This window comes from Colobus angolensis, unplaced genomic scaffold, assembly GCF_000951035.1.
Source record: "Colobus angolensis palliatus isolate OR3802 unplaced genomic scaffold, Cang.pa_1.0 Scaffold95, whole genome shotgun sequence".
NCBI lineage: Eukaryota > Metazoa > Chordata > Mammalia > Primates > Cercopithecidae > Colobus > Colobus angolensis.
The window spans coordinates 11,110,340-11,137,876 of NW_012123487.1; the positions used below are offsets into that span (position 1 = coordinate 11,110,340).

The following is a 27,537-nucleotide window of genomic DNA, read 5'->3' on the forward strand; positions in this document are numbered from 1 at the left end:
TGAAATTTTTCTTTCATACCAAATTATAAAATGATAGCAACATGTTTTTTCTTCTGTGTGTTTTAGTGAAAATATTTCCTCTCCCAATATTTGAAGCAGTGCTTCTCCAAGTTTGGTCCATTGTCATCTGCATGAGAGTATTTGGGAATTACTGAATCACAGGCATCATGAGGACAGGGCCAGGATGTCTGCATATTTAAACAAGGGATTCTTTCCTAGAGGAAAATTTAAGACTATTGTTTTGGGAGATAAAGCTCCTCCCCTTACTTTAAGATCTTTAATTATCCTAGTTTATCCTTTTCCACTTAGGTGTTTTGTCCAGCAGCACCTGTGTAAAGGATAGCTGGGTTCATCCTCTGATATCCTCAAGGTAATTACCAGGACTGGGGCTACTTTCATGAAAGTATCACATGGTATATACTTATAGTCTGGGGAATAAGGAAGAGTGGCAACCATATAAATGTAAAGATTAACCCTGAGGCTTAGCCTAGCATACTTGAAGCGGGCCAGCAAACATTGCTATGGACTCTCAATGACAGTGACAGTTTTATGCTCAGTGAAGCTACTTTGATTATCAGGCAACAGCTGCTTGTAGAAGGCACTTGCTTCTCTCTCTCTCTCTCTCTCACTCTCTCTTTCACTGCTTGATTCTACTTCTGCCCAGTTGGGAAGCAAGTAGCCAAGAGTTACTAGACAGGTGAGACTCTAGACTCAACACCTTGTAAATTACTTGAGTAACGGATGATCAGAAACTGAAGTTCAAAGAGATAGGATGTGTAGAATATAGTTAGCCTGATCACCTTTGAAAAACTATTCTTATTTTATAAAGAACCATGCTTCCTTTAGCTTGAGATTGACCATTTCAACTCTGCCTCAACCACACTTAAAAAACATGGAATCATCTTTCCCTTCCTCTCACAGGATATTATTTACACTAAATGAAAGAGACAGGAAAAAAAATCCCATCAAACTAAAGTGTACACTGGACTTGAATCCTTTCACTTTGAATTATAGATGAACCATGCTCCACTAGTTTTGTATTATTCTAAATGATATCCTTACTTTCATGAATAATGAACCACTGAAGATTGACATTACATACTTTGGGCATTTACAAGTATATCAGTCTTTGCCTCATGGGTAATGTATATGGAGCTAGAAAAATATGTGCCCAGCTGACTTTTGCAGTGGAGTAGAAACAATGTGAGAAAATACATTGAAGACAAGAAGGCCAGCAACAAAGTTGGCAAGTGAAGTGGTTTTGCCATTCTCCAGAAAACCATGGTGCATTCCATCGAGGTTTTCTTTCCCAAATCAAAGCAAGAAATTCCCTGATGATCTTACAGGGAAGGATGGGAAGTCCATCACTGAAAATGCAAGACTACAAGCTATCATACCAGGGAGACATGTGGAACAGCAGTGAGAAAGGAGCAGTGTGTTGGAAAGAGGTGGGAAAGAAGGCAGGGTGCTGGCTGTGCAGGTGGCTCCACGCAATCAGGACAGCTTTCTAACAGGCGCTTCTACTTACATTTCCGCCCCCAGCCGAATGTTTGATGTTATCCTTGGAACCACATCTGGACTGAACTTTGCTAAAATCGATCTTCTTGTTTAAAATCCTAACCTAAAAGGAATTGGAGGTAACTTCACTGTGCACTTTTCTATCAAGATGCTGGATATGGGGAACCAGAATGGGTAGCATCAAAGAGGCTTTAGACTCCCTTCCACCTACACATTCATTTAAGAGAAAATATCACTCTGGAACTGAAGAACAGTTCTGTCATGTAAATCTGAGCCCCTATTCTTCTGCACCCTCAAGGGTCAAATGCAAGAGAGGCTTCGAAATCCCACTGTACTTAGGTATGATCTGGAAACAGTTGTACAGATTGAAAAATAAAACTTGAATCATCTGTGATGGGGAGGCTACCAATGTTGTCAGCAACACTGGGACTCGGGCTCACTCTAGTTAAGGGTCAATAGTGGTTAACACTAAATCTTGTTCAGCACAGGACCCTAGAGGATATGCCATTCCCTCACCCCATCAGAGTCAGCCATCACAATTATCGTACACTTGACTGTTCTGTTGGTCCACACAGCACAAATGGGGCTCACACATGGTGAATGCTCTACATCAGAGTTCTCATTCATCTAGGGTAAGAACCCCCGGTTTCCCAGGAGGGTCAACAAACAAAGTTTGGGTTTCACAATTCCCTTGCAGGTTTGGTTCAGTGGCCTCCTGAAGGCCCCTTTCTGGCAACTTCTCAAGAGCAGTCATTTTCCATGAATGATCATATGGAAGCATTATTTCCATTTTTAGAGGCAAGAAAACCTATTGGTCAGCTGACCTGTAACTAGGTCATACAGACATAGGTCAGGCGTTGATTGAGGCCAGCAGATTTGAGGTTAGGTGTTTTATTTGTATTTTTGGGAAGTCAAACATTCATCTTGAAGACAACAGCAGATCCAGATCTGGAAGGACATTACTCTGGTTTAATGTACAATGTTACAACTTTCATGACTTATTTCATATGTCTTTTGAACCTTGCATCTTTTGGAGGACAAAAAAGCAATGTAAGCATGGAAAGAAAGCTTTATTTGTGTTATTGTTATTTGTTCATTTTGTTTTACTTTGGTTACTTCTACTCTCTTCTTTTTCCCACCTCTGCAATAGTTAAAGAAAAATAAAATAACATTTTCAATGCTTTAGGGGACAGTTTATCCTCTTATTAAAAAACTCTAAATAAATTTACCCTACATACACAGCCAACTGCAAGAATATTAACACATCTTTTGGTATTTCCAAAAAAGAATAAAAAATTCGAAAAGACGTTGAATCTTGACTATTTTTAACTAGGCAAAAGTTAATTCACAGTGCCTGCCTAACATTGACAAGATAGCTTGTCCCTTGCGGGGAAATATCATTGACAACTCTCATCAGCAACCCACGGGGAAAGCCTCTTGTCAAAATTTGAATTCAGAAGACAGAATTATTGGGCTACTCTTTAGGGCATAATAAAAGCTGCAATTTAAACAGGGTTGAAGATATTCACAGAGTCTGTATCTAACAATAAGTGTAGTTGCACTATAAGCGTTTCATATAAGATGGAGATAGTTTTAAACCAATGAAGACCATTACATGTAAAACCTCATAGAGAAATTATTTTCTGAAGTTGAAGGCAAATCATTTTATTTATGGCCATATCACCATAAATGTGCCCATTCCCATCTAGTCTTGGAATTTAAGCAGGGTCGGGCTTGATTACCACTTGGATGGGAGAAAGCAAATAATTTTGACTTATTGTTTAAAATAATAATACTTTAAAGGATTCTCAATAAATATCTAATTATTTTGGCAATGACATAGACATGATGTGAGCTATTTTACTAATCCTTGAGAATATACAGGATTTCATACTATGTTTAAAAAATTTAATTTAGAGATCATTAGAGTACCAATCTAGTGACTCATTGCCAAGTGATCACAAGCCAAACATGAAATCTGATTCACTTGTTACAAAAATGGAAATTCTAAACTCAGTTGCATAAATCTGTTTGACATTAACATTTAATCAACTGTTTGACCATTTTTATGATTTCCAAAACAAATGATTCAATCCTAAATGATCACATTGCCAGCATTATTGAGAGATTATTTAGAATCTTAAAGTCCTACAACTTAAAATCTGACTTTTGTTGATTTTACCCAGATTCTCTAGAAAATCACAGATATTCTATCAAAAAAACCTGCTTGCCTCTCTTGCAGGTAGACTTTCTCCATCTATGTCTGCTCAGCTTGTAATATGAAACAATCCTATCCTTTCACATGCATTGCTGGCACTTTCTTTACGTATTTCCATATTGCAATAGGTTTATATTATATTTTTTTGGTCTAAAATGAGGTGAATTATGACAGAATAAATGTAACTGGCCTCTCTAGACTTTTGTTTTCCATTGTGCTTAATGGTAGGGTAGAAAGAAGCATAAACCTCTTTGGATAGTGGACACTTACTGCTTATGAAGAGTTACACTCTAATTTGACAACTTGCACCTGAATGTTCGCCTATTCCACGTGACTCACATTTATGCCGGAGCAAATTTACAAATTACTTCACACCAAAGATCTCTAGGGTCAATTACAAATAATTAGCATCTTAGAGTTCATTCCACAAACAACAGCAGTCCTCAGAAACCATTTCATAAAATAGAAAAATACATGGCTGCTGTGAAGGAGAAGGTCATGTTCTAGATCAGCTTTAAAAACAAAAAACAAAAAACGAACAAAAAAACAACAACAAGAGTTACAGTTTTAACTCTGGGTTCTATGGATAAATCTAAATAAATATTTATTTCTTTGGGAAGGGATTTTCAGTTTTAGAAAAACATTTGTTTTCCTAAAAACCTATGTCAAGGGAAAATTATTTTAACATCTTAGAGATTGTCTAGAAAAAAATTAACTTCTATTTAACGAAAAAACTAATTTTCTGTGCTCATGAAGGAAAAAATCTGAATAATTGCTCAAAATTTTCTCTAAATCACATTTTAATCGCTGCCAATTTATTTCAAGAACTTTTTTTTTTTTTTGAGACAGAGTCTCACTCTGTCGCCCAGGCTGTAGTGCAGTGGCACGATCTCAGCTCATTGCAAGCTCCGCCTTCCGGGTTCACGCCATTCTCCTCCCTCAGCTTCCTGAGTTGCTGGGACTACAGGCGCCCGCCACCACGCCCAGCTAATTTTTTGTATTTTTGGTAGAGATGAAGTTTCACCGTGTTAGCCAGGATGGTCTCCATCTCCTGACCTCGTGATCTGCCCGCCTCAGCCTCCCAAAGTGCTGGGATTACAGGCGTGAGCTGCTGCGCCCGGCCTATTTCAAGTAAAATTTTTACTTGCACTATTAATACAAAGTAGGGTATTTGAAAGAGTGTGACAATATTTTTTTCTACATACTTCATAGCAGAAGGGAAAAACAGATTAATCAAGTGGGTCATCTTCCTATAGCTCTCCCCTATTCAAAAATTCCCCCAAGTGCTCTATTTCTTATTAAATACATCAAAACTTCTTAGCGAGGCAGCCAGAGGTCTCAGCAATTCCGATTCTTCAGACTTCTATGTTACTTTACATTTTGGCCAGACTCTGCTACATTCTATACTTTAAGGACTGTGTTTACATTTAAAGTTCATCCCTGCGTTTTGTTATTATCTCTCCCTAGGGTGCTCTCATTCCAAGTTGAGTCTGTAACAGATTATTCTTCAAGGTTTGGTGCAATCAGTACCTCCAGTGGGAGCTTGCAAAAAAGGATTCTAGTCTCAGGAATTTTATGCAAACATTGGTGATTTATTTGCACAAATAGTTGGCTTTCCATTCACATAAGGGTCATACAGCATGAAGAGTTGTATAAGCATAGGTTAATGACATAAGAAAATTCATCAGAATTGCTTTATTTTAATTTTGACTAATTCTTTCTACTCTTCCACTATGATAGAGAAGAATATTGCAATTTCTTTCTGGATATTCTTTGTGTGACTTTAGTTGGATTTTATCACGATGGTTTAATTGAAGTGATCTGCCACAGTGCTCTCTCTCTCTGCATATATTTAACTATTCCTTTCAACACATTAATACCTGTTCCCCTAAAATAGGGTTGCTCTAGGAAAGCATTGAAACAGAAAATGCAGGATATGCCTGCAGACAAGAAAAAAAACTCTAAGAAACATGTAAAATGAAAGAAAATACATTCTCAATGTACAGTTTTTAGTAAAACAGTTTGTAAATTGGAGGCATTCATCCCAATGTCAACTCAAATTTCTTGAGCAATGAGATTTTGATTTTTTTTTTTTAAATTGACAATCTATGACACTGCTCTTTTTATCAAAAGATCCACATGCCAGCTCAAGGTGGTGAGGTGTGGAGAGTGATTAGGAGTCAAATAATTTGGATTTGTCTAGATCCCCTCAGGCATCCATTAGGTGTGAACCTAGGTTGCAATACCATTTGTCTTTTCCTCCATCTAAGTTGTATCAGAAAGAATGCTTTTGAGAAAGGGGAGTGAACGGTGGCATTCAACTGACTTCCCTTTAACTTTGCAAGGGATTAAATTTCTCCTTTGGGTTTCCCTCATTTCTCAGGATGACATAAAATTAAGCCCTCCTTTGTTCTTGCATTATGAAAATACTCTCTTTCAAAAGTATTTTTTATTTCATAATATTCATTTTAATGAAAACTATCTGGCCTCTGTAAAATCCTCAAGTATCCTATACTAAAACAAACTATGACTACATCAGATAGTCCTGAAAATTGAAAGTTCTCTGGCACACATGATGTTCTTCAGAGATTCATCTGTTAAAAACTTTGCACTCTGGTTAAAATGTATGCAAATATTATAATCAGAATTTTAACCATCCCTGCCTACACTGAACAATAGTTTCTTTAAAATTCTTTATATCCATTATAAACAATATGTATATTTAAACACACATTTAGGAAGAAATAACAGTTTATGTCAAAATGCACAATTTCACAAAACTCTAAAAGAAAAGTTGGAGAGACCAATTTTCCTATGCAAGCTGTGTCACATGGCACAGAAAGCAGAACCACACTGAAAAACCCTGGGTGAATGGATAATGCTGAATAATTTGGAAAGAACGTTTTAGTGAAATAGACATTAATGAGTTTAGTCACTAGACCCATCATTAAGTATTTGTAAGTGGTCTCTCAATGGGCGCTGGAAGAAACATTATGAGTATAACAGTCATTACGATTCATGAAAATGAACAGCTAATGAACTTTTTCAAATTTGTATACTATAATTTTTTGACATTAAAGTTTGTTCTTGTTTAAATTTTTAAGAAATTCTAAGGAATAGTGGGCCAAATCAGTGAAGAAAATAACTTTTAAATACTCTGCTCAGTTATCTGAAAATAACCTCATTAGTTCCTATGTCTTTGTTTGGCTTGTGAATGAACAGTAGATAAAAAGGCTCAACAGGCCTCAACTTTGCAAACCCAAAGTGGTAATTTTCTCATAATTTTTAAAAATTAATATTTACTCAACCTAACTCTAAACCTTTTCATTACTCCACAAAAGACATTTGGATTATAGTTACAAAATTCTATTGCATAAAGACAGAGTCCCGATCTTAGGGAGCTTTCACTCTGATATAATGATGACTTTGATATCAAAAACACAAAACAAAACAAACAAAAGCCTCGTAATAAATTTCTTTATGCTGGGTTGACCAATAGTATTTTTAAAAGTTCATAGGGTATTTTATGATTCCTCTTATTTAGCCCTTATCACAGCTCTCAGAAGATGGGAAGAAATGGCTTAGAAAAAACTTAAAATTAAATAAAGGGAAGACATTAGAGGAGGACAAGAAACAAAACAAAAAACAAAAAACCTCCCTTTTGCCTAGGTTGCAGAGACCATGCCTCATTGTCTCCCATTCCTCTTTTGTCATTTAGTGCCCAGCAAGCTTAATAAATGTTTGATGAAAGAATAAACATGTGAATGAGAAAGAAAACTCATTGCAATCTTTCTCTCTTCATCTTATATGTTATAAACATGCTTACATGGTAATACCACCCAGTAGACCTTCACAGTGGTAACCATTATTATAATTTCATATAATGAGGGAAAATCCTGTTTCACTATATTAGTTGCTTCCAGAATTAATCCATTTTCTTAAATATAAAATTGAAAGTAAACTATGTAATTAGCATTTAAAGGGCCTAAAAATGATCCAAGGGTAACAATATGGTTCGGATTTGTGTCCCTGCCCAAATCTCATGTTGAATTGGAGGAGAGACCTGGTAGGAGGTGACTGGATCATGGGGACAGATTTCCCCCTTGCTGTTCTAGTGACAGTGAGTGAGTTCTCACAAGAGCTGATGATTTAAAAGTGTGTGGAACTGCTTCCCCTTAAAGCAGGAACCTTCTTCACATGGTGGCAGGAGAGAGAGTGGAAGTTTGTATTCTGCCATGATTTTAAGTTTCCTGAGGTCTCTCCGTCGTGCTCCCTGTTAAGCCTGAGGAACTGTGAGTCAATTAAACCTCTTTTCTTCATTAATTACCCAGTCTTGGGTAGCCCTTTATAGCAATGTGAGAACCGACTAATACAGATAGTGCCTAAAACTTTATAAGAGTATATTTTAAAAGATTCCACCTCACATTTTACTAATTTTATTTCCTTCTTCCTCCCTCTCTATGGCTCCTTCTTCCCTCGTTACACCTGTCTTCTATTTCAGAAACACTGCTCTTTTACTCAATTTCAGCTTGCCCTTGTGGTACAAACACATATGGAATATATTAGAATACCTAAATTTTTTTTGATGAGCTGTAATGCATAACTACTATCATGCTCCAAGTAGTACCATGTATGTGAGAGTTTAAAATGACTTAAGAGTCTATTTATATGAAATGGTGCAATATACAAAAATAAGCATGATTTTGTTGCTTCCGGTCTACAGATAAGGACAAAAAAAAAAAAATCAGTACTGAAGGTAATGAAATACTTTAACAGAAGAGCTGGACCACTAACTCAGCTCTTAAATCCAATATTCTATTTGATGTATTATTTTTCAATATTCTTTTAGACCAGGGGTGTCCAATCTTTTGGCTTCCCTGGGTCACACTGGAAGAAAAAGAATTGTCTTGAGCCACACATAAAATGCACTGAAACTAATAATAGCAGATGAGCTAAAAAAGTCGCAAAAAATCTCAAAATGTTTTTAAAAAGTTTATGAATTTGTATCAGGCCACATTCAAAGTCATCCTGTGCCACATGTAGCTCCCAGGGCCACAGGTTGGACAAGCTTGGTTTAGACAAACATGGAAAGTTTCTCTGGATAATAATTGTCATGACATAAAACATTCATAATCATTCAACAGTGTCACTAAAGTAATGCACTTCTCCATGAATATGGCATAATACATTCATTCGATTTTCATTGCATAAATATTTACTGAGCACCTACTATGTATGGGACATTATGGACAAAATGGACCTCATCTCTGACTTCATGGAGCTTATGGTCTAGTAAGTGAAACAAGATAGACATTAAATAACTAATTATACAATGGAATATTTAATGAAAAATGTGGTGAGAAAGTTTGGTTACAATATAGAGAGTACATCAGATAGAGCAAACAACAGATGTAAGGAAACCAAAAATTAATAACCATTGTGGCAATATCAACAAGAGAGCACTGCTTAGGCTAAGATAGTGCAGAGCAGACTGAGTGAAATGGTCAGATTTAAGAGCCATTCAGGGCACAAAATCATTAGCACTTAAAGATGGTTAGGATATGGGATGAGAGAAAGTGAGAGGAAAAGTTGACTCTTAGATTTTTGGTTTAGCAATATGAAAGTCCTGTTATTTGAATAGATGTAATAATACTTTAAAAATGTAATAATAGCATAAACTTTCTACACTCAAAAATGTATGTGGCATCAGTCACACTGATGTCCTTGCTGTTCCTAGAACATGCGAGGCCTGCTTCTACCTCAGGGTCTTTGAATGTGTGGTTCCCTTTGCCTGAAAGGCTCATTACCTAGTTAACTGTATGGCTTACTCCTTTACTTCCTTGGAGCTTCTATTCAAATATCACCTTCTCAGGCCTTTCCTAGTCATCCTATCAGAAATGCAATTTCCTCTTAACATATCCTGAGCCTCTTATCTATTTTTATCCTTCATACTTAGCACTTTTTAACATATTTTTCTTATATCACTTTTTTTTTTTGCTCACCTTTCCTTCTAGAATGTAAATTCCATGATGGCAAGAATTTAAGAAATCTGTTTTGTTCATTGTTATATTTCAGTATGTAGAACATAGCATGGTGTAGTAGGTGCTCAATAAATATTTGTTGAATCAATGGTCAAGTAAAGAAAGGTAAAACTTTGTATTTCTGGAGTTACCAAAGAAATAGAAGACAACTCCCCATGCTATTTTTAAGATGCTAAGATTGATACGATAATTAATATTTCATAATTGATTCTTTATATTATCCATAGAAATTAAAAAGCTAACTAGCTTCTATTTTAAAACCTTAATTTTTAGAATTACTTAAAAAATAACTTGTGAATTATAGGAGAAAACAAAAAATATGATAAAAATGCAACACACTTTTCCAAATTTAATGTAGTGTATTAATATAACACGTATTTTAATAGTGTATCAATATAACATGCTATTTGCATTAAATAATTTCATGAAAATATCATAAAAGTTCAGAAGCTTCAAATTTCAATTCTGATGTGATAAAAAATCTTTGGCGTGGAAAGCACTGTTTAATAAAATTACCATTTATTTTCATGTTACGAAATGAAAGGTAAAGCACACAAAAAAGACTAAGGTATACAAAATTACATACTTGCAGACGAGTGACTAATTATTCATTAAAGACAAAGTATAGACTCTGATTTCACAGCTCAGCCATGGAAGGATGATATTTAATGTCCTATATGCAAGATGTGGGTAATGTGAGAACTTCTGTTTCTTACTCTGTGAAAATGTGAGGGTTGGATTAGAAGGAGATGGATATCTCTGACGTCTAATATCCTTTAGTTTAATAGATCCATATAGAATGGAGATATAGAAACTAAGATTGCTTTATTTCTAGAATATAATGGTATGTTTTACAGGTTCTCGTTTAATAGATTTATCTAAACAAACATTTTAAAAAGATGGCAGGGCAATGCTGATTGGGAAAGCAATACGCTGACAAATTTTACAAAGTTCTTTATATAAAGGTGAGTACCGTTTTTTCTTTAAAAAGGAGTGACTTGCATGATGATGCCATCGTTTGTAGCCTAGCTAACCTGAAAATGACTGACTGTAGCCATTAATGGAGCAAAAGCACATAATTCAGAGGTAATCCATCAGATCCACAGACATGGCCTTGCAGAGATCACGCTCTATCCTATCCAATGAGCAGTTAATGAAGACAACATCTGTGAAGCCACTTCTTTAGTAACTTTCAATTATTACAAGGGCATATAACTTGTGCTTTTTAAATTTTATTTATCTATTTTTTTTTTTGAGACAGAGTTTCATTCTTGTTGCCCAGGCAGGAGTGCAATGGCGTGGTCTTGGCTCACTGCAACCTCCGCCTCCCGGGTTCAAGCGATTCTCATGCCTCAGCCTCCCAAGTAGTTGGGATTACAGGTGCCTGCCAACACGCCTGGTTTTTTTTTTGTTTGTTTGTTTGTTTGTTTTTTTTTTTTGTATTTTTAGTAGGAACGGGGTTTCACCATGTTGGCCAGGCTGGTCTCGAACTCCTGACCTCAGGTGATCCACCCACCTCAGCCTCCCAAAGTGCTGGGATTACAGGCATGAGCCACTGCACACCTGGCCAACTTGTGCTTTTTATACTCATCTTCACAAGATTTCTTCACAATGGAGAAAAGCAAGATATCTGTCAAAACATATAGGAGCATTCCATATATATCTAAGTAACTATTTTAAAACCTGATTATTAGATAGAAAAGGTAAAAAGCACTATTCCTTGAGTTGTTGCCTAAATTTTTTTATGCTACATGTTTAGAGAAATTGCTTGTTTTCCTACCTTTGTTTAACTGAAGCAGCTGTGTTCTTCAAAAGCTAACATTATTTATTCTAACACTTAGATTTAATGTAGATTGGGGAGCTAACTACACAGAGCAGTTTCAAATTAATACACTTAAAAAGATAGTCTTCCCTATGCCTTGAGTTAAATCAATCAAGCTAATTGTCTACACTGAATCCACGATTGCCCATATTCTTTCCAATGGAATGAATCTGTTTTAGCTGAAAAGATTAGCTTTATTGCCTTCTGTAAAGCTCCTCGTATCTTCAGCTAGCTTATCTATTCCATTAGGCATTGACTTGCCTCACTGAGCTGAGCCCCTCTGCCAACAGAAATTGGACCTTAACAGAAGAGATAACTGCTGTAAGCGCAAAACCTGTACAAAAAGAAGGACAATAAATGTTCAAACTGGAGGCAAATAATTTGGGAAGCTGTTGAGTTCCTAAGAAGCATATATCTTTATTATAGATTTCCTCTCCCAATTCTTAGAGATTGCACACATTTTAAAACCCCAATAGACTGGGCGTGGTGGCTCACGTCTATAATCCCAGCACTTTGGGAGGCTGAGGCAGATGGATCATGAGGTCAAGAGATTGAGGCCAGCCTGGCCAACATGGTGAAACCCCATCTCTACTAAAAATACAAAAATTAGCTGGGCGTGGTGGCACACGCCTGTAGTCCCAGTTACTCGGGAGACTGAGGCAGGAGAATCACTTGAATGCAGGAGGCAGAGGTTGCAGTGAGCCAAGATCGTGCCACTGCAGTCCAGCCTGGCGATAGAGACTCCATCTCAAAAATAACAACAACAACAACAAACACAAATAAAACCCCAATTATAAAGTTGTCATAATTAAATCATTTGTATACAACCTAATTGCTTCAGATTTTACTACAATAGACCCTGTGCAGAGGAATTAAAAGTTACATCTTCAAATTTACTCCCATCTTCATTAATAAGAATTGCATGAATATTTTTCTCAGTTCCTAGAGACCATATATCACTATTACAAAACCTGGCCCCTGAAGAAAGCATAGCTCTTGTTCTGTCTTTTGAAATATTTCTGGGTTGGCCACTATCCATTCAAATGCCTTAGGAAAATCAATTTACAATTGAGAACAATGTGCTAGTGGTTTCAATTTCTTCAACAGTGTGCATGTATAGATGCTCAATCATCTAATAAAGGGTCTTTAACGTGTCATTTTGATAATTTCAAACAAGCCCTAAAATACTTTTCCTTCAGTTGTTCTATAAGATCTCCAGTTTTACATGTATGGAAAAAACCTCTCCTCACTCCCTGTATCTGAGATTATACACTGTAAGGAGACTTTTAAGGAGATAGTGCTGAAGTGTTGAATGATAGGTTTTTCCTACAGAGACAGTTCTATTGCAATGTGCTATTATTTCCCAATTCTTTACTCTTCATTTTACAATTCAATTTACAATTCACCAATTCTAAATGGTGAATTTATACCATCTATCACAAAATAGAAGGCAAATATCTTTCATCTGGTTCTTACCTTGGTGAGGAAATACCTCCTACTTCTGCAAAAAAGTCACCTCATAACTCCACTGTTGTGGATTTTTTCCAAAGTCATCATTGCTAAACTAGGATAATTTTGTAGCAGGTATAACACTTGCCTGATGAAAAAACAGATTTGCTTCAAATGACACTGTGATTTTGAAGCTATTTTTGTTCTTTCTGTAATTTTTGTGTCATATGTATTTACTAGCCCTTAACCACCATAATCTCTAAGGAAGTTTTAGTTCAGCTCAAAACTATAAGATATTTTGTATCAATTTTATGAATTACCAAATATAGTAGAAGTCAATTTAAATAAGACATAAAAATACTCAAAACCAGATATGATAAAGAATCAGAAAAAGAAAACAGACGTCTTCACGTTTTTTGGATTGATTGAATCTTAGAAGTTCCTGCAAAGCTGAGGCTAAAACCATTCTTTGTGCCTATCTTAAGGAGTCCTTCGAAGAAAAACATGTAAAATTTCTATGTCAACTTAAAATAATACTTTTCTCCTCCAATTACTTTTTTAGTTTCAAAAAAATATCTTGGAGATAATTTATATTTCCTTGTGATTCTAAGAGGAAACAAACTATTTTAAGTACCAATGTTTTCCAGAATATAAGTAAAGCCCACATCTAGTTAAGGAGAGTAACAGGACATGGGAATATTTATTTTAAAAGAACTGATTTTAAATATATGTAATAGTTACTCTATTTTAGAGGATAGCTTGTGCAAGGCTAAAATGCAGAACTTTCCAAATGGTACTAAATTGATTTTATTCACCTTATGCTTTTAAATTATTTATGTATAAATATAAAGATGATGCAACATTTGAGTATTTCCAAAAAGCTCAAAATATTTCCTTCTCTTGGATGTGCAAAATGCTGATGAATGCAAGAATAGTTTGAGTTTTTTAGGAATTATAGGCTTATAATTCTACTTTTTGCTTAAAAATGTTTCTTGTAGCTTCTAGTTTTCATAGCATCTGTCTATGAAAAAGTATCTTTCTACGACTCTATTATTATAGAATGTCATCATTGTTCTGAAAGGGCATATTGACCTCTCCCCTCCTGCCCCATTGGTTGATTTTTCTTAACTCTTCGGGCTTTCCTGAACAGAGCCATAATGAGACAGCAAAGAAGTTTGTTGCTAAATGAAAGAGCAACACTGAATTTTTGCTTCATTGCTGAGTAGGAGTGCCTGATAGCTTTACATTTTGGCAAGATCTTTTTTCTAAACTTGCCTGAAAATAGATTTTCTTTGGCATGAAGGAGGGATACCAGGAAGCAGTGGCACAAAATACAAGAGACAAGAAAAAGAGTGGCAGAAAAAAATATTGACGTTAAAAAGAAAAGACTTTCTTGGAATATTGAAAGGGCATTATAAGTTTGTTTATGTACAGAGTTACTGTTTTTATCTTTCTTTCTTTCAAAAAAAGATGTTGTTTTATATCTCTTCAATGACAAAAGTTAAACTATCCTGAACAGATCAATATTATGAGATAAACATTAAATAATATTTGTATTATTTCCTTCCAGGCTAATTGCTTTGTCCAAACATATAGTGTATAAGCAAGGTTCACGTCAAGACAGAACTCAAAGTCCCCTGGTTTGAAAAGATATGAATGTTTGCTCTGGGGAGCTGAAGTTAAGAGTTAGTAAGTAAGCTTTACTAATAGCTCTATTTAATACAATTAATCTTGAGTAGAAGTTAAAAGTCTACAATTTTATTCATCAGAACCATGTGTCTTTTATTATTAACACGAATACCTGCCCTTTGCAACATTTAGGCAATAGTAGCCAGAACTGAAACTCGGTGAAACATCCTTGTTTTGGAGTAAACATGAGGGAATGGTAGAAAATGTCATAGGAAATCCTTGGGAAATGAAGAAGGAGATAAAATTGGAATCACTAAAAGAGAGCCAAATGAACTCATGGTCAGAATCTAAAACAGAAAACTCACTTTTATGTCAGAAATATAACTTTAATCTCAAGTTAAAAACCATAAAGCAATAGAGATACATTCAGAAAAAAAAATGTTAGTCAATCAACTAAAAGTTGGTAAAAATTTTTACCCAAGAATAAACAGAAGGAATGGGCATGTCATGTGATTTTCATTATATTTCAGATGCTATCTTCCTAAAGTCCAAACTCTTAGCAATAAATTGCAACCAGTAGCTCTTTAACACATCTGCTTCCCTTTTAAGAACTGTTAGCTTTCAACATGAAAAGGCAATGTAATAATTATTTTTGGCAGCAAATATGTGTTCATGCAATTCTTACCTGCCCCCCTTTAGGCTGGTATTTGATGTTGTCTGTTGATCCGATTTTGGATTTGACATTCTTCAGGTCTGGCAGTGGTTGGTTTATAAGCCGAAGCTGTTTGGGAGTCGCAGGAGATTTTGGAGGAGTACGTATGATGGCGACCTTCTTCTCACTCGGCACCAAGATGGCAGACTTGGGGGTTCCTGGTGTGTGAGGGGTCCTGGGATAGCTAGGGGTTCCAGGAGTGCCTGGTGTGCGTGAAGAATAACTTGGTGGGGTGCCAGGAGTGATGGCAGTAGACCCAGGGGTAGTGGGTGTTGAGGTACCACTTTTTCCTGCTCTGCGAATTGGCTCTGACCCTGTATTAACAAGCAAGACCAAAACCAAACCAGAGTCAGACAATTCTCCTCAAAACATCCCTCTTCCCATAGATTGTTAGAAGTCATAATATGTTTAATTTCTAAGGTATTTAGAAACAATTATTGTAATGATCACTATAGTGCTCAAGAAGCTGAGAATCTCGTTTCTGAAATCAGGTGCATAACTCAGTGGCATTCTTTTGAACACGCATTGCTATCAACACAAAGAAGAAAACCTGATTCTTTTTTTTCTGATTTGTTCTCCTTAATTTTCATTATAAATGTGTCAAAAACTATTTTCTACTTGTGTGACTATTAAGGCATATGGATCTGCCTTTAGTTGGAAAAGAATTTACACTTAGTGTCGTATGCAGACCCATATTTACTGAAGATTCCTTGAATGATATGTAGATCATTCATTCCTCTATGTAGTGAATTCATTCTGGGATCCAGGTGAACATACAATATAGAACCATGCATTTAGGACACATAGTTTCGGTCTGTATAGAAAGGTCTGCATTTCAATATTCTATCCTTATATTGAGGAACACTATGAGGTGTAAATGTGTTTATGGAAGCTGTCAGACATTGCTCTACTATATCATGTATTCTTTTCATAAGGAAAATAATCTCAGTGCTTCAAACAAACAAACAAAAAAAGTCTATTTCTTGCCTTAGAAACTTGGGATGTCCCAATATATTCCCATTGCCTCGTACCTGACTGTGTTTTCTCCTCTGTTTTCATCACTAGTTTGGCAGTTTGGTGTTAAATCCAAGACTCCGTTAATTATACAGGATCTGAGATGCATTTCTTTGCCTCAAATTGAGCTCAGCATCCTATTATTATTATACCCACCCCCCATTTTCCTACACTATGTTTCTTTCATCTTTTGAATGTGCTTTGAATGACATTTCAAATACTTTTCTGAGAGAATGATAGAAATAAGAATGCAACACCTTATAGATTTCAAAGCACTTATGTGAATACTAACCAACTGATAACCAAACATGCAAATACGGTTGTTAGGGGCAGCTCTTATTATTCCTAAGAAATGAGAATATTGAGGCTCATTCACCCAGATGCTACTAACGTCTAAGCCAGATACAATATTTAGCCCCTGAGGATTTGCATTTCTAAGCATGCAAATTTCCTTTATAACATATTTTATAGAAAAGGGATAATTTTCATTTTTTACTGCCGATTAAGTAAAAAACTCAATGAATCTTCTGAAATTTTGTAGAGAATAAATATATAACAATTTTAAAGCGATTTTAAATGTAAAACAATTTTAAGTGAAAGGAATCTTAGAGGTCACCTAATGCAATTGCTCATAAATATAGGAAGTTCTTTCTGAGAAGTGGACAGATAATCTTTGCCTAAATATTTACAAGATGTGAGCTCAGGAGAGCTTTTTAGACAATTGTGATCTATGGAAAATGTAAATCTACCCGTCGCTATAGGTTCTATCTCCTGGAGAAACACAGGACAATTGTACTTCTTCAGTGAACAGTTTTCATGTATCAAATGAAAGTGCCCCGTGTCTTTTTGGTCTTCTAACGCAGGCCACAAGATAGTTACACTCTTCAACTGATAATATGAAGTGGGATACGAGAAGTCTAAAGTGAGAAATTAGCATGTGTTTTGTGATTTTTATTGCTTTTCACAAGAATTTCAAGACTAGGATGATACAACCACATCCAGCTTGGCATTTTGTAACTTCCATGTCCTGGTTTGTTATGGACTAAGTTTTCAATGTAGATGTCTGTCTCTAAGTCTGTCTGAATACTTTCGCCAGAAACATTCTTTCTTTCTCAAATATTTTCTCTATTACTTCACCAGTTTTGAATAGCTAAGATTTTCTGGGGAGAGGGATCGTCCCTGTATTTTTTGCCATTGTATCTAGCCCTGGTGACTTTCATGTGAGCTGAATACAGTAGGTAGACAACATTTTTTTAAAAATAAAATGTATTGAATTCAGAATTCATCAAAGTGTGCTGAGGGGTTTTTTGACTTCATGGAGACTGAATTGAAGCAATATTCTGGATGTGAATAACAATTTTTACTATATGAAATAATTTTTTCTAAACTTCTGAGGAGTCATTTCCATACTTGTAGAAAACACTTTAAGCTTCATAAAAGAAGGTTTTGTGTTACATCTGGAGAAAGAGGATAAACTACAAATATTAAGGCCTTCACACTGCTATTCAATATATATGCTCAATTTTTATTGTAATAAATTTGTTCTTGTCATCAAAACAATAAATTTGAATGTTTCCTATTTGCTCTGAACTTGAAGAGGTTAAATCTAAGATCTAAAACAACTTTTAAGATATTTATTTACAAGTTACTTGATTAAACTGTGCTCTTATTTATCTTGTCAACTCCTCAATGACAATGGATTTCCTTCCTCTTGGGCGGATGAGCTTCCTGCACAACATTGTTTCCTTCAAATCTTTTCAATAGCTGCACAAAATGTTAGAATATCCCTGTGTACCATTAAGGGGATGGTAGGCAAGTAGAAGTGGGCAGAGTGCTTGCTCTTCCAATCATCTTTATGCCTTTCAGCTATTGGTATGTAGAGGTAAAACAGACCCTATGTTTTAAAATGATCAACGTGTCAGTTATGTTCACTATCAAATAATACAATGCAAAATGCTTGTAAACATCAGTAAATTAAAAAAGTCAAAATAGAATTGGTGCTGAACATTTAATGAATCAATTCATATATCGATACACTTTAAAAGGCAGAACACAGTGGTTTGAAGAAGCAGCTTTATGGAGAAAGTGCCATTTTGCTTTTATAGCAACAAATACAAGCATAATTCAAGATGTTCTTTTGGAGAGTTCTTGGTATCTTTGTCTTGTCTCATCACCCTTGGGGTTATTAATGATGTTCAATTTCAACTCTAGATATTTAAAGTCTCTTCCCTGGAAAGTACTAAATCTTAAATGCCCTCCCTGCTAATTTATTTAAATAATTTATTTTTGCTATGATAAAATAATTTTTGTGATTTCAGTGTTCTTAGCACATATTTCAAAGGATGCTAATACTCTAGGAAACTAAATAATGTTGGACACGATTACTCTTATTATAGTAAACACTTTTCTTGTAGGCCAAAACACTGTTTAAATGCCAATAGTCATATTTAAGTGGGCCAATTATTATTAAAATAAGGGTTGAAGCCAACTACAATGTGATAGTGGTAGCAATTTCCACCATTTTAAAATGGTTTTTAAATGACACAGACACTCTTCTCCAAATAATTCTACAGAGCAGTTCTCTAGTACTATTTCTTCCAAATCAATATAGAAAAGACTTTAAGACTTCAGGCTGTGAAGTTATCAGCAGGCTGAAAACCAAATTCAACCACTTACTAGCTGTGAAGCACTGGACAAGTTACCCTCTCTAGAGGGTCAGTTTTCTCATCAGTAGATTGAATTGAGTTTATTAATACCTACTCATTGGTTTTGCTAATTAAATTTAGTGAAAATGTATCTTAAGAGTTTAGTATCTATACGTGCTTAATAAGTGGTAGCTATGTTGGTTGCAACAGAAAAATACTTATGGAAGTAATTTGAATCCATGCTTTACTAGATAGTTTGCCACAATGCAACATATAAGTGTGTAATGATTGGAGCATTATATAAACTGTTATAATTGCCAATCAGTTCATGAATGGGCCATCAATCAAGATAATTTGAAACTATTGCATAGACTATACTATATTTATATCTCATTTGGAATGCAAATTTTTAACGAGTTGAACAGGATCCTGTTTTGATTGTTGACTTTCTAGTTTGATTTTACGACTTGGAAATCTAATAAGCGTTAAGCTTTTATACATGTATGTTTTTAAAAATTCTTGACTTGGTTTCTACATTGATCACTTCTTTAGAATTTTCTTTTTTTGTGCTAAATTTGAAGCAAAAAGTAAAATATATTCTTAGAGAAATAAGTTTATCTCAGTCTTAGATAATAGGGTAATATGTTACCATTTCCTCTATCAACTGTTTTTACTCAAACAGCTATTTTGTGGCCATCTACATTCTGGATTTTCTGATTCTTAGGGCAAATATAATCTAGTCTTAATGCATGTTTTATTTTTACAAATTAAAATATAAATATAAGTGCTATTCCACTTAAAGGATTTAAAAAGAGCTTAAAAAGGAAGTCAAATCAAAATAAACCTACTGGTGGTCCGCCGTGCTGAAGAAGAGATAGAACTGTTGAGAGAGAAGGAGTTCTCATCTCTGTCTCCTGATACACCTCGGCGAGGAGGAAGAATGGAGGAAGGTCTTGGGAGAGAAGAGCGCTTTTCTGGGCTCTTGGTTACTCCATCCTGATTGGAGAAAACAAAAAGGACATTGGGTTCTTGTAAGTCTTTAATTTATATGAAGTGATATTGATTTTGCTATTTTCCTCCTGTGCTGATAGATGAATTTCTTTTAATACAAACTACTGGATTTCATATATTTATAAGCATTTCTACTTTAGAACTTAGAGTGCATATTTGCCTAAATGTTTTATAAAAATACATTATTTTGGAGTTCTGATAACTGAGTGTGAAGTTCAAGTTCTAAATGATAATTGGGTAAAATAAATGTACTCAAGCAATCTTCAGCAAATTACTAATTTTATTGAAAAATCTTCATTAGCATGACAATGTATTAATCAGAAAGGACTGACAGTAGCTCACTGCACGTATAATATTTCTAACAATGACCACTACCATATATTGTGCGTGTATGTGACAGGAACTCTTTATAGTTTACATTCTTTTATGATTTATTTCTCACCACAGAACATGATACACATTTTAAAGCTGAAGAAACAGGTTTAATGAGTTTATGTAATTGTTTCAAGATAATTGAGTTGGTAGGTGTCAAGAGACAGTATTAAACCCTGATGTATATGATGTTAAGTTTCAATTGTCTATTATATTCTATATAATATAATTTGTTATTATTGTACTGTGCAATATTATTTCTTATATATTATATATAATATATTTTGTTAGTTTGCATTTGATATTTTACCAGATAATCAAACCATCAATTAATAATGGGAAGCATATCTAGAAAAAGACATTTTCTACATTTAAAAAATAGGTATACTATTTATCAAAATTTTAAATTTGCATCTGTTTTTAAAAGGGCCTACTGTTTATGTGTCAAATACTTCAGAACGTAAAGTATTTGCTTTCATACACTTCCTGAATTAGGTTCTATAACATAATCTCCCAAATTCTATTTCTTTCTGCACCTTTTATTGACCTGCTGCCTTACCTTGTTCCCTGATTTTGAGTATGGCAAACGGTCTGTGGAGCCTGCTGAGGTGGGCTGCATTAATAAACTGTCAGAAAATGTAGCCCTTTTAGTCGTGCTAGGGCAGGCTGAGCTGTATCTTGGGGACTTTGTGCTACCCTGTAAAGCAGGAATCTTTGACAAGGTAGAATTCTAGCCATGAAAGAAAACAAACAAAAGCACAAAATAAACCAAACTATGAAGTAAAAGGAAAATAAAAAAAGAAGTATAAATGTATAAGAAACTCAAAGTCTTTTTAATAAGAACACATGATAAATGGTTATAATCAATGATAGAGATATGTACTTAGATGAGAAGAGATTTTCATTGAACAGCTTTCTTTAGCCAAAACTAACTTAATAATAGTCACAGAAAAATATCTGTTATAAAAAACCAAGTATCACATGTTCTCATTTATAAGTGGGAGCTAAACACTGGGTACACACAGACATAAAGATGGCAACAATAGACACTGGGGACTCCAAAAGTGGGGGAAGGATTGAAAAACTTTCTATTGGGAGCTATGTTCACTATTTGGGTGATGGAATCAATATAAGCCCAAACCTCAGCATCACGTAATATACCCTTGTAACAAGCCTGCACATGGACACCCTGATTAAAAATAAAATAAAAAATCTGTTATACAAATAAGACACATAAATAATGCTAAACCATTTCATTTTCTAGTAACCAGGTCTAGAACAGGTACCATGTTTATTATTTATTATTTGCTCTTCTTTACTTCCAAATGTGATTGTTTATGTTTGGTACATAGTAGAGACCCAGTGGATAATTGTTGAATAAATGATGAATGGGCGGATGGATAGATAGAAGAACAGAAGAAAGAATAATATTGCTTAGATATGAAGGAATTAGCTTTGTGAAATCTTGAGACCAAAGTAAGTCTCTCTTTTTTAAAAAATAGAATAAGCCTTAATATAGAAAGAATGTTACAAGTGACTAGCAAAACTCTCTTTTTGCTGGTTTAAAAAATAATGCTGAGTGCTTAAATTTTGTTTTTTAAAAAATGATTCTATACATAGTTCTCTCATTTAAGGAAAATGTAGATAAAATATTCTTTTTGGATTCTATGTATATAGTCTCTAATTAATTCACAGGTTTTATAATGATAACACATTTGGAAATATCTTTCAATATCCTAACTGCTAGAATTATTCCTTTAATAAATACAGCCTTTAAGATGTACATATAATCCATATATCAATCATGTTTCAAGAACTTTAGAACAAGGTATATTTGAGGCCTAATAAAGAAAAAACCATTTTTAAAGACTGAGAAAACTTATTTTCAGGTAATCTACACTGACTTCAACAGAAAATTTTCAGAGTTTACATATAATTGGTTCATTTTATAACTAAAACACATACTGTGAACTAAGTTATACCATAGAACTAAAAACATTTTTATGCAAAGACTATAGTCTGCATGATGTGTTATGAATTCTAAAAAGGAAAGTCAGGACTGAAAAGATTGCCAATAAAAATCACGACTTAATTTACAGGTGTTGATAACCCCTGGGGAGACTGGCTGCAAGTATAACTGGGAAGGATGTATGACTTTTGGAGAAAGCTATGCCGGCATGCCATACATCTCATGGGTGACTGTTAAAAATATAGATAAGTATGACAAAGCCAAGGAGATTATTACCTTCAAATAATTAATATGATCTGTTACAGAAATGACAGATAAAACTGAGATTTTTATCTCAAGTTTTAACCTCTGGAGCTACAACAGAGACAGAAGTATTTACAGACTATAAAAATCACTTCTTGTTTTATAGACCCAGTATCTTGAGTGGGAAGTGTAACTGGGTCAGCACAAGTCATTCTTTTTTGATTGATGCTACCCACAAAAGAGTGAATTTCAAAAGTGTGATACAGAAGAGAAAAATAAATTGGATTGCTTGTAGTTAAGAAAGACAACTATTAATGCTAAACAAACAACAGAAAACCCCAAGTGAAATGCAGGATTATGGGTGGGTCTGGTTCCTAATAAAGAGCAGTTTAAAAAATCATCACAGGCATCCCATAAATATATACACCTAATATGTACCCATAGAAAAAACATTTTTAAGTTAAAAAAAGTGAATCTAAAAGAGCATACAACTAGAAAAAACAATCAGAGAACTGTTCTGATTAGACTGAATATTAGAGCTAAATCAAATAAAAGTTACTTGGGGTTTTAGAAAACTTATAGGACAAGGATATCATATTAGAAAGAAAAAAAGGCTAATAAATGAGAAAAAAGAAAGAATGAAGGGCTAATTTTTCTTCAGAAAGACAAGATTGGCATTTACAAGGAAAAAAGGTTTTTTTGTGTGTGTCAGATGATGCCTATGGTTCTGTTCCAAGTGCTGATTCTATCAAGTTACTCAAAGACCAAGGGGCTTAAAAATTTCCTAAAAATGTTCCAAATTATGTCCACCTAAAAGAGGAAAGGTCAGACTTATTTTTTATATCTGCTCCTGAAAACTTCCACCATTAAAATAATAATGAACAACTATTACCATTTATTAAATGAATGCTATGTTCTAAGCATTATACTGCATACTGTTTTATAACATTATTACATTCAATTTTTATAACTAACTCATGATATAGGAATTTTGTCCTCCCCTTTATTTTTAGGAAATGAAGAAATAGGAAGAAAAGGATCATATAGCTAATAGATATTCAAGATTTGAACATGGTCTGTTTCATAGCCCTATGGCTAACCACCATAAATCATTAATTAGGAAACAGAAGGCAAAAAGATACAAATCTTGAAATCACAATGTGTTTATAATAAAGCCTAATATTTACCAAAGCAATAAATGAACTCTGTTTCTTGCCATATGTTCAGGAATATATCTGATACATTTGTATAAAAATCAAGTATCATCTTTTATCAACGTAAAACCCTTCAGGTTCAAAATCAAAGATTTGGCTGCCACAGGAAATGAATCACTACTTTTCATAATAAATAAATGTGGAAGTCTAAAATCTTACTGGTTTTTAGAAGGGTAAACTAAGAATTGTGATTTACATATTATATGTGTTTGCTCAGTCTCAGAATGTTGTTATAAGCTACTAATTAATATCATTCACATTATTTGCTATAATTTTAGGATTTCATTAGTAGCCTTTTAATTTTTTTCTTTCAATCATAAAGGAGTGAAAATACTTCATGTTGGCTTTGGTCATTAAAATATAGTTAATAATATAAAAATAAAATTCACAGAAAAAATAGAAAAGATTTATAAATATATGAAGAAGTAAAACACCATTAATACAACCAAAATAAATTTTTAAAATAATAACATATGCCATCTCCATAATTTGGCAAATATAGGACAATATAAAATACGTAGTAATAATAATGAATATGAACACTCTTCTTACACAGAATGTATAAGTGAGTAGAACCTTTCCAGAGGGCAATTTGACAATATGCAGCAAAAACTTTAAATATAAACATTTTTCTTTAATTTCACTAGTAGCAAATTATCTGAAGGAAATGGCACACAAATGCATTTGTGAACTGAACTTAGCCAAAAAGTTCTCTACAGTAATATTGTTAAAACAACAACAAAAATTCTAAAAGTCAAATAATAGGAAATTGATTAAGTATATCATCGCAAATAAATAAAATGCAGTATTATGTAGTCATTAAAACTTACAAAATGTTCAACGACATGGAAGTACATTTACTGTTGAATTTAAAAATTGATACACAGTGTTCTCATTTTTGTTAAGCCTATAAATTTATAGAAAAAAATTAAGATTTTACACCAAAATGATAACTGTGTTTATCTTCATGATAAGGGGATTATAATTGATTTATACTTCCTTCTGCTTGTGTACAATGCTTCATTTGGTCATATTTTTATTTTGCAACAAAAATAATGAAAGTGTATCATAAAATATAGTTACTGTGGTTATATGGTTTAATTTGATTCTATGAAAAGTAAATAAATTGGACTTCCTTATTTTTGCCATATCATTGTGCTGCTTTCTATGTTTCTGTCTTACTAGTAAGGAAGCAGTCCAGCTGTGTCCTCACCAATTACCATCATATGCCATCCCAGGAGACGTAATCCTTCCATGCCTGGATGCCTCGGAGAATCTTCTGGGTGAGTGAACTATTTAAAATGACTTTTAAGAGTAAATATCTAAACAATATCAAAAGTTATTCCGATGTTGCAGCTAATAACAAAGGAACTTCAAATGAAGAACAAGGAAAAACTTATTTTACTCACAGAGACTTTGTCCTTTGCCTGTTTAAATACACTGGGAGCCAGAGCTGATTCCCCACCTGCTGCTGTTGAAAATAAAAGACAAATAACCCCAAACTTAGTCTCTAAAAACTCATAAATGCAGTTTTAAATACCTTTAGGATATTCTGTTGTGTCAACAGACTAATGCAAAGCAAAAGTTTGCTTATTATGAGACTCAAATTCAATAACTCAAGTAACCTGAATAGCAATAACATAGCATGTGGCTCCAACTATACTGTGTGCTAATTAATATAACCCATTGTCTACCAAAGCACAGGTAAGCACACCAAATAATTTTTCTATTGATTACCAATGTATCTTTGAGTCACTAGTACGTAAGGATAGATCCTTTAGAACAGAAGTTACAGAATAGCAATGTGAATGTTGCAAAGTTTAAGAAAAAGAACATTGATTGGTTTCTGGGGTTCGCATGATATACAGAAGGGGGCTCATAGAGATTTCCAAACCCTCTTCTTGTTCTGGAAGCCACTGGCATACCTACAGATATTTTGGTATTTTACATTTCAAACTGTCATGATGTCATGATCAGCCAACCCCTTTCCCTTTGCATCCCTTCATTTCACAAAATGAATGACATACTTGTTTGATGTGAAAATGCCACATGAGAAGGGAAGAAAAATAGCTTGTCAAGAACAGAAAACACGAGAGAAAATTTAAGTTCAGTAAATACAGAACATGTTCTACACATGCACTTCCTGTATGAAATTATTACCACATCTGTTACTGTTGTTTCTCTTGCTGCTGTTTTATGCTTCTGGTTTCAATTTTAAACTCCATTATCTCTAGCATATGTTGGCTGATGACTTACCTGAGGTGGCTTAGCTCTCATGATTTAAAGCAATCCTTTGTGGTTTGGAAAACCATCTATGTTTGAAAATTGGGCTTAGAAGATAAAATAATCAAGCTTGTGTGTTTATTCCTCCTTAATTTTCATTCATAAAACAGAAACCCTCAGGAAAAAAATATGTATCCTTATCAGCCCTCTGAATAAGTTCCAAAAAGGTATTTTTATGACATGTACAGTTCTGACACAAAAATAATAACTATCTACAATATGCTTTATGCCATGTAGGACTAGCTAGTGAGATTTTTCAGATTCTAGGACTTATCGTTTTTAAGGAAGCAGTAAAAATGATAACCTTCCTACTACCTCTGTAACATAACTCAAATTCTTGAGACACGTATAGCTTGCTTCAAACCAATGACACCTATATCTGATACATGCTTTCTCCTAAAGTATCTTAACATTAGACCAGAATAAAGGAAAATCTTAATTAGTTCAAAGATTTTAAATTTCTTTCGAAGAATGAATAAAAACACCATTTACTTTAAATGTAGTAAATTGAATATCAATGACATGTAAACACTTTACTAAACCATTTTACATTTTCTCTAAAATTCCATAATCCTGATGACATCTTTCATTCTCTTCAGGTAGGTTGTAGAGTTTTTATGCTAAATCAAGAGATTCTGCTTGCCCAAGCAATTTTGCTATTAAGTTAAATGAAGTTGTTAATTTGCTACTGAGTTTAATGAAGTTCTAAGTTTAATGAAGCTAAAAACCTGAGAAAATGAACTGAGGTGTGTCATGTTAATTCCTAACTCCTAACTTCAGAGATATTCTTCATCCTGAAGCTTTATCAAGGTTTGCATATATACAAACCTTCCATTTTCCAATTCTGCCTTAGATTCTTGTCTTTGAAGGAAAGCACATGATATGATTTCTAGATGAAGAACACAAATACAAAATACTTGGAATTTTCAATGACTAAAATAAAACCATCAATTACCTTGATTTTCTCTTTCTCACAAAGGCTAATGTTCCTCTTAACCTTTAAAACCATCTGAAGATTTATATAGAGGCATTGATGATGTACAATGGAAAGAAAAACATTCTTTTCTGATTTAGCGATCTGTCATTTTGTAGGCTACAAGCATGCCACTTAATAAATGCTAAAATAAAATATACTGTAAGATTATCCTAGTATAATTAAACATATAAAATAAATACTTTGCACTGAAATTTAGAAAAAAGTTGGCATTACAGATATTTGTAGGGGTTTTTATGATGGTTTCCAACATGTTTTATTTCTTTGTTTTACCAGTTTTATAAACTTAGGAAAAAATATGTATTTGAAGAAGAGAAGTAAGTAGACAGCAGGCTGGGCACGGTGGCTCACGCCTGTAATCCCAGCGCTTTCGGAGGCCTAGACAGGTGGATCATGAGGTCAG

General features: G+C 34.1%; 1 protein-coding gene across 6 annotated transcripts in view; it reads right to left on the bottom strand.

Annotated features, from left to right (window-relative positions):
- Positions 1-27,537, bottom strand: part of MAP2 (microtubule-associated protein 2) — an 84,610-nt gene that overhangs the window by 8,928 nt on the left and 48,145 nt on the right. For 3 of the 6 annotated variants that reach the window (XM_011932349.1, XM_011932345.1, XM_011932344.1), the window contains 3 exons: positions 25,267-25,328; positions 19,897-20,044; positions 15,363-15,703 (listed from right to left, as the gene is read on the bottom strand). In XM_011932349.1, the coding sequence (XP_011787739.1) occupies positions 15,363-15,703; positions 19,897-20,044; positions 25,267-25,328 (551 nt within the window). Of the gene's footprint in view, positions 1-1,528; positions 1,622-15,362; positions 15,704-19,896; positions 20,045-20,990; positions 21,162-25,266; positions 25,329-27,537 lie in introns of all 6 variants that reach the window. The other 3 variants (XM_011932348.1, XM_011932343.1, XM_011932347.1) reach the window with 2 other exon arrangements.